We start from the raw sequence: 7,991 nt of genomic DNA, 5'->3' as shown, positions 1-7,991 counted from the left end.
CGCGGGGGGGTGGGGGCATGCAGGGCCGGGCTCTGATGTTTTTTCCCCCCCCCACTTGTTCCTCACCCTGCAGGGCGAGCTGGATGTTCTCCGAGCCCAGGTACAGAGGGATTTAGACGGGCGCCTGGGGAAGATGGCACAAGCCTCTCAGGTAAGGGGATGAGCGTGCAGTGGTACCCGGCCAGGCCATCCTTGCTGCTGGCATCGCAGGTCTCACCCTTTCCCCTTCTCCTGGCAGGAGATGGAGGCACGGTTGCTGGAGCTGAACTCGGAGTGGCAGAGGTAACGCTGGCTGCCCGGGCAGAGCTGCTGCTCTGCTAGGGGCAGGCAGGTAGCAGGATGAAATCCCCACGGCAAGGCTTAGGAGGGGTTTCCATGTCTGGTTTGCTCAGGACAAAGGTTGAGAGGGACAGTCTTGGGGGGCATGGAGGGGTGGATATGTGGGTTTGTTGGCAAGAAAGTGCCCTGGCTGGCAGCAAGGCTCAGGGGGTGATGGCAGCACATGACCTTCACCACCGCCATTTTGCATCACTGTGGAGAGCGTGGCCCTTCGGCTGAGGGGCAGGCTGGGGGTGCCTTCCCGTGGGATGCAGGAGAAGAGGTCATTGCCGTAGGAATTAAACCTGTTTGGGGCTGGAGATGGGGTTGAGCGTAGTCACAGGGAGCAGACCTCTTCCTCCAGTTTGCAGAGGGGAGCTGGGACTGTTGGCCTGATGTTTTGCTGCCTTTCTCTTGGCACAGGTCGACACAGGAGGGTCTGCGAGGGAGCTTCCAGCAGGAGGTGGGCAAGCTGGAGCAGGAGGTGGCAGCCCTGAGGAGGGAGCTGGCGGGCCTCAGGTCGGACCAGGAGGTGATGGGGAAGCACGTGGAGGGGATGCTGGAGCAGCTGAAGGCGGTGCGGGCCGACGTGAGTCCCCGGTCCCCACCCTGTTGGGCAGAGGGAGGTGTGAGGGTCCCTGCCCTGGGGCTGAGCTCTGTCCCCATTGTTTCAGGTGGAAGCGCAGTTCCCAGCCTGGGTCAGTCGGTTTCTGTCGCAGTCCCGGCAGGAAGGTGCCACTGGCCTCATCCTCCAGCGGGAGGACTTGCAAGCAGAGCTCCAGGCCCTGGAGCGCAAGATCCTGGCCAAAGTCTTGGAGGACCGGAGGCTGTCAGCACGGGATGCTCAGGCCGGTATCGGAGTGGCGTTGCGGCAAGCGGGGACCGCAGGGGTGACGGAGGAGGTGAGTGCTGGCCTGAGCCCCAGGGACATGGTGGTGACCACGGGTGTGGGATCGGGGGATGTGCCCCACCACGTGTGTGCAGAGGGGGCTGGTGCATGCGCCTGGCAGATGGCAGAGCTGTGGGGACAGCCCTTACAGCTGGGACGTTGATCCTGGGCTCGCATCCCACCTGGCAAGAGCATCCCCAAAACTCCTCCATCCTTTCTCTGCTGCCAGCCTCCCCTGGGCTGTGCCTGTGCCCTGCCCCAGAAGGGGTCGCGGGTGGTGATATCCGCACGCCTGGGAAGTTCTCACTTTTCTTAAAACTTAAGTTTCTGCTTGTGCATCTTTCACCCAGAAGGTGGGGCAGATGCCAGCAAGGTTTCCATGGGTTGAGCATCCTGCTTATCCCCGTCCTTCAGCAGCACTGCTGAGTCATTTGGGGCAGAGCACTTTGGCAGAATGACACCAAGGGAAAAAATGAGCCTGCTTGCTTTGGAAAGAGTTGTTGGCAATTCCCTGCGGAGGTAGCGGAGGGAAGGATCGAGCTAGGATTAGCAGTCCCCGCAGCCTGAGCCAGCTTCGTGCACGCCATAAAGTTTAGACCGTAGTGGTGTTGTGTGAGGTCCTGGTTCCTGGAGCTGGGTTTGGCTCCAGAAGGATGCTCCATCTGGCTCCCCCTTTTCTGGATGGGGGGAGCTCCCATTGATCCTGCGGGATGGGACACGAGGGACCAGCAGATGATGCTGGGGAGGACTGGGTGGGCTGTCAGGTTGTGTCAGCTACCTGCTGGGGGATACCCCTCTTCCCTCTGGGGCCAGCCTCTCTTTCGGGGATGGGGACGGGCGAGCCCAGCCTGCTTGGACGCTGCCCGTTCGTTGCACAGCTCCTTTCGTCTGAAGTATTTTTAGCAACGCCTAATGAGGCTTCCCAGCCAAATGCGTGTCCTCTCCTTTTTGCTACGGTGATTCATCCCCTGGCTGTTTTGTGGGAAGGTCCTTGCGCTTTCTCCATCCCCACAGGGCAGAGGCGGGTGGGGGGCAGGACGCCCACCCCAGCCCTTCACCCCTCTTATGTCCTTCTGCTCCCCACCGCAGCAAGTGCATCTCATCGTGGGCCAGGCCCTGAAGCGCTACAGCGAGGACCGTGTGGGGATGGTTGACTACGCCCTGGAGTCGGCGGGTAGGTGGTGGTGGGGCTCTCGCCCACCCGGCATGAGCCAGCCGCCCTGGGGAGGGGACCGCAGGGGTGTTGGCGTGCGGCTCACCTGCTGCCGTCCCCTCTCCCTGCCAGGGGCCAGCGTCATCAACACCCGCTGCTCGGAGACCTATGAGACGCGGACGGCGCTGCTGAGCTTGTTTGGCATCCCCCTGTGGTACCACTCGCAGTCCCCCCGTGTCATCCTACAGGTGGGCACCCTGGGGGCGAGACCCCCACTGAGGGGGTGGACTGGCTGGGCTGGTTCTCGTGTGGGTTTGATGGATTTTATTGGGCTCTTGCTGTTACTCCCAGCGAGTGGCCAGGTTGATGTCGGGGGGCGGGGGGGAAGAAAATTGGCACTGATGGTGATAATATTGTTCGTGTCTCACTCCTGCACTTGTAGCCAGATGTCAATCCTGGGAACTGCTGGGCGTTTCGTGGGTCCCAAGGCTTTGCTGTCATCCGCCTCTCTGGTGTCATCCGCCCCACAGCCGTGACGCTGGAGCACATCCCAAAAGCCCTCTCGCCCCAGGGGACCATCCCCAGCGCCCCCAAGGACTTTGCTGTCTATGTGAGTGCCCTCACCCAGACGAAGAAGCAGTACTGGAGAGGAGAGGGGGAGCACCGGGCTTCAGGAGGGGCTTGGGGGGACACTGGGAGAAAGGGGATGGCGTAGGTGTAACTCTCAGTCTTTCCCCCCCTGCCCATCCCTCCCCGCTCACCCCCGTCCCCATTTGTCTGTTTTGGCCTGGAAGAGCAGGAGTGGGGGCCGAGCGCGCTTGCGTCTCCATCTCCCTCTTTCGCCTTGGGTGCGCTCATTGCCTCTGGCCTCCCTCTCTGATCACCCCCGGTTCTCCCTTTCTGCCTCCCTGACCCTCCATAGGGCTTGAAGGAGGAAAAAGAGGAGGAGGGCCTTCTCCTCGGGCAGTTCACCTACAACCACGATGGTGACCCCATCCAAACGTTTTACTTGGAGGTAAGTGCTTTGCCCTCAGAGCACCTGACCCCAAGAAGAAAATGGGGTCCCTGGGGTCTCTTGAGCCCTCAAGAGCTTTCAAGGGCTCAGCTTTTTCTTCCCCCTTCTCCCCAAGGGTGACGCGGTGGGCACGTACCAGCTGGTGGAGCTCCGGGTGCTGAGCAACTGGGGACACCCCGAATACACCTGCATCTACCGCTTCCGCGTGCACGGGGAGCCGGCGCACTGACCCCCGGCTCCTGCGTGGGATGAGGATGCTGCCGGGCCGACAGCAGGAGGGGATTCGTCTGGTTCACTGCTTCGCATGCTAGAAATCCTGGGATGCGCCAGCAGCCGCCCTGGGAAGCTGCTCCCCTCCGGGGAGGAGAAGAGCTGGTGTTTAAGGGGTGAGGCTTTCACTCTTCCAAGGACCGGGGTGGCAAGGCAAGAGCATCCCACGTGGGTCCTAGCGCAGCCTGGCTTGTTTTCAATGCGTATCGGACGTTTTAACTTTTTAAGCTAACTTTTTTATTGGGTCTGCGCTGCTCCTCGTCCCCGTTGCCCTGCTCCTCTCTGACGGTGCGCCTAGCCTTGCTGGGGCTTGGGAAGGGGGCATGTAACTTTGCAATGTTCTTCACGTGGGCTTGGGCGCGACATGGCGTACAGGACCGTGGCAACTGGCTCGGTGCCACCAGAGTAGGTGGGAGCCACCAGTCATGGCCACTGAATCTTTCCCCCCCACACGTGGGGTCATTTCTTCTGCCTTGGCGTTGGTTTAGGTAAAGACCTCCAGACCTCCGATGCTGGGCTGGCAGAGGGGAAATAAGACAGTATTAATGAAGTATTAACATAAAACTAATGGTTTGGGGCAGCAGGAGGGGAGAAATTTGGCACGTGTTGGTGGCAGAGCCTGCACTGGTGCTGCTGTCTGTCCCCTCCAGCCCTCCTGCTGCCAGTGGCTGTGTTGGGTCTTGGCGATGCCCTTGGCCACCCGGGCTGGCCGGGTCCCCAGTGTTAAGCTTGACGATGCTATTGAAAACTCCTGTTGCCTGCTTTCCCTTTTGGGTTTGTTCTGTGGGGTTTTTCTGTTTGTTTTTTAAGGGGGGCGGGGGGTGTGTGGTATTTTCCAGTTGGGGTGTTGAGGATTTTTTTTTGTAGTAACAAAGGAAAAAAAAGACTTTTTCCATGCAATTTCTACTTAACCGGAGAATGCTATGTGGTGCCGCTCAAGCGAGTGGCAGCGAGGGCTAGAGCTTTTTTTAATAGGAGAATAGCGCGTGCAGTAGGATAAGCTAAAATAAGATGAGCAGAGCTGTTTAAAATGGGTCATTGGTGGCACGGTTAGCCGGACCTGGGAGACAAGGTCCTTTGTGGACTGCTGCTGCTGCTTCATGGGGTGACGGAGGCACTGATGCCCTCCTTGCTCTGGAGATGCCCTCCGAGACTGCAATGCCTGGCTGCAGCCTCTCACCCGTGGCTGCGTCTGTGTGTAGGCGAGCTGCTGCAGCCGTGCTCCGTGCTCTGCCTCGGTGGTCTCATGGGTGGGAGATGGGGCGAGCCCCAGGGCTTGCAGGTGCCAGGACGCTTCCGCACCTCGGGGAGCAGTGGGGCTTACCCCCACCTGCGGTGCTCAGGGCTGCCTCCATCACCTCCTGGTCCCCGATGGCAGATGGCTGGCGTAGGCTGACCTCCTTTCCCTTGGAAGGGCTCCCTTTCCCTCCTGCCGTCTCCTCGCTGGCACTGCTCGCTTCCCTGAGCCCTGGCTGCAGCATTCTGCCTGCAGCGGGTACATAAATCCTGCCTTGTACCTGTGGTGTGATTGGGGGCGGGGGGGAGCGGTGGCAAGGGGCTGCAGGAAGGATGCATGGGGACCTTCCCCAGGCTGATGAGTGCCAGGGCCATCTGGCCAGTCCACCTCCTGGCTGCCTGCTTAGTTTGGCTTGCGTTCTTGGGCAGCATTTACAGCCTCCACATTTGTCTTGTGTTTCGTTGCAAGAAAAGCTGAAGGGCTCATGTTTTAGCATTTCAGCCCTGTCTGATGCTGTCATCATCCTTCCCCTGGCAAGGTGAGCACGAGGGGAGCACCGTGAATTGGTTCCCACTCTGGTTTATCCCTCCTTGAAGCATGGTAGAGGAGGGGAAGGGGCTGATAGGGGGTGCTGACGGGAGACACCTTGATGTGCATCGGGCAGAGGTGCTGAGCTCTGACCCCCCTGTCCCAGCCTGGGGGAAGGGGGGTGAGGATGGCAGCATCACCTCCCTTCCAGAGGGGTCTCCTTGCTCTGGGCAAGGGAAGCCAGCTTGAAGGGCGCAGTCCCATCTCCAACAGGTTAAAATCACCCCGTGGAGCCCCCTGCAGAGCTGGGAGGCCCTGCTGCTGGGAGAAGGCAGGCCTGCAGCCAGATCCAGTGATGATAAATTCTCTCCTATATTGAGCGTAGGCCACAGCCAAAGTTATTTTAAACTTGTCTGCAGCTGCCTGCTTGCCTTGGAGTCACGTCTGTGGGTGCCCTGCGCACATAGACTTGTGCTTTTACAAATGCCTAGACCTGCCCTGGGCTCGGTGGAGCAGCTCCTGTGTTTAATTGAATGATAAAGAGAGAGCAGAGATGAAGCTCTCCTTCACCCCCAGGGGTCCTCTGGCTGCTGGAGCAAATGCCGTAATCCCAAGGCTGGAAAACCCCTTTTCTTACATCCCTTCTGGCTCCCTGGCCTCTGGGTTGGGCTGTCAGGGTGGGCAGGGTCTTTGCCCAAGAAAAAAAAAAATATTTTTACGGTCAATCAGACATGCTGGGAGCAGGGAAAGGGGGCCCTCTTTTTGGAGTGGGTGTAGGGTCTCTGCTCCTTCCAAAGGGGTGTTAACCGCTGGCTCTGGGGTAGGGAGCATTTGGCTTTACAGGGCAAGCTTGCCCTGTCCTTTGGAGATGGAAGTCTGTGCTGTTTTGAGGAAAAAGCCCGTGAAGATGGCAGTGAGGTCACCCTGGGGGATTTATGCTCTTCTCTAGGGGCTAGTGCTGGTTTTGGAGGCCTTGCCATGCCATCTGTGTGTGAGGATCTCCAGGAAGGTGTGCTGAGGCTATGTGCATTTTCTCAGCCCCCAAATTCTGCATGGGTGCTGGGCTGCAGCCTGAGAGCACGTGGACTGAGTGCCTGGCCCTGCCAGCAGTGGCTTGCAGGATTCCTACAAAGCTTTCTTGAGCTGCACAGGAAAAGAGGATACGTAGAACTGCTGCTTCAGCATCTCTGCCCCAGGGGTTCTAGTCCTGGTGCTGATGCAGAAGATGTGCCTGGTGAGGCAGGAGAAATGAGAAACAGCTGTCGGAGCCGCTTTCCCTTCTTTACTCCATTTTCCTCCTCTCTTCTCCCTCCTCTGTTTGCCCTACACACATGTTATAAATTAGCCCTTGCAGAAACAGATGGTTACAGGCAGGAGATGAGTTTGTATTCGATGCTGTAGCCTGCTGCAAATGCTGCACTGTTTTGTTCATTTTGTTTTTTAATCAACAGATTGTAATTTATGCCTATGCAAGAGAAAAAAAAAAAACAAGACCAAGACAAATAAATTATATCAAAACTGTTGTGTGTGTGTGGTAGGTGTTTTGCAGGTGAATTTGCTGGTGGGAATGATGTGCAGCTAGTGGCTAGACAAAGCTATTCTTATAGCTCTTGTTCTTCTATGTATTCTTATGGCAAATCCTTATTTTCCATCCTGACATACTAACTCTAGGGTCAGTGTTTTTCACCTTGTCATTGTGCAGGCTCTGGGATGCAAAAACCAGAGCAATGGTGAAAACAAGACTTACTCCTAAAAAACCTCCCATTCCTTGGGCCTTTGACTTTCAGTAGTCTCAGTCTGTGACACACCATGGCTGTGTGCTCCGTCCCTGGGCATCACTCTGTCCTCTGCCCTATCAAGGGCAAGGATAAAACCTGACACAAACCACAACTAAAGGTAGCTGCAGGTTGCTCTCTTTCCTTAATTGTGGGCTGTAAATTACGCGGCAGGCAGCTAAGAGCAAGTAGAAAGGAAATAATTGTCCTCTGTGTGAGGAAGTTAACCTAGAGCATGAAGAAAGGGAAATTGGACTGGCTTGAGCTTGAGGAGGGTCACACCAGCATCTGCTTCACCAGGCCAGGCTAGAGACAGGCTTGTGTTGAGGAGCACCCATGCAGAAGGCCACCCTCGGGAAAGGTTTGTTCTCCGCTGGCCCTGGATCTGCCCTCAGCAGTTTTCCCTAGGGATAGAGATTCTGGGCACATTAGTGCCCCAGCTGGGGGAGGGACACAGAGAGAGGACAGACATAAAAACTGAAATGGACAACAAATGGGAAGGGATGGGGTACTGGGTGCTCAGAACCAGAGCAGAGGGGCGAGCACACCTCCAGCAGCACCTCTGCTCCCCACATGTGTCCATGGTGCCTGACACATCAGGAGCAGAGGGGCTAGGTGGGCCTTTGCTCTGGCTACAACCAGCTCCCAGGCCAACACTTACCTGTGGTGGTTAGGAAAGGGCTGTGCAGGGCAGGAAAAGCCTTCGAGAACCTCCGAGGTCAACCGAGGAGGCAGGAAAAGGCCCATTCCGAGCCCCGGAGAGTCCCCACTGTATTTACAGAAACAGGTGAGGCGCAAATCGCTGC

General features: G+C 57.6%; 1 protein-coding gene across 1 annotated transcript in view; it reads left to right on the top strand.

The window, feature by feature from the left end:
• SUN2 (Sad1 and UNC84 domain containing 2) overlaps nt 1-6,901 on the top strand; it is a 9,041-nt gene extending 2,140 nt beyond the window's left edge. Inside the window, exons 7-15 of the mRNA XM_009647749.2 lie at nt 74-151; nt 239-282; nt 742-907; nt 993-1,220; nt 2,297-2,381; nt 2,493-2,608; nt 2,803-2,970; nt 3,283-3,375; nt 3,491-6,901. Of these exons, the coding sequence (XP_009646044.1) occupies nt 74-151; nt 239-282; nt 742-907; nt 993-1,220; nt 2,297-2,381; nt 2,493-2,608; nt 2,803-2,970; nt 3,283-3,375; nt 3,491-3,604 (1,092 nt within the window). The 3' untranslated portion in view covers nt 3,605-6,901. The remainder of the gene's footprint in view (nt 1-73; nt 152-238; nt 283-741; nt 908-992; nt 1,221-2,296; nt 2,382-2,492; nt 2,609-2,802; nt 2,971-3,282; nt 3,376-3,490) is intronic.
• The last annotated feature ends 1,090 nt before the right edge of the window (nt 6,902-7,991 follow it).

Source organism: Egretta garzetta, unplaced genomic scaffold (genome assembly GCF_000687185.1).
Source record: "Egretta garzetta isolate BGI_Z169 unplaced genomic scaffold, ASM68718v1 scaffold51, whole genome shotgun sequence".
Taxonomy (NCBI): domain Eukaryota; kingdom Metazoa; phylum Chordata; class Aves; order Pelecaniformes; family Ardeidae; genus Egretta; species Egretta garzetta.
This window is presented reverse-complemented; position numbering and strand designations above follow the sequence as displayed.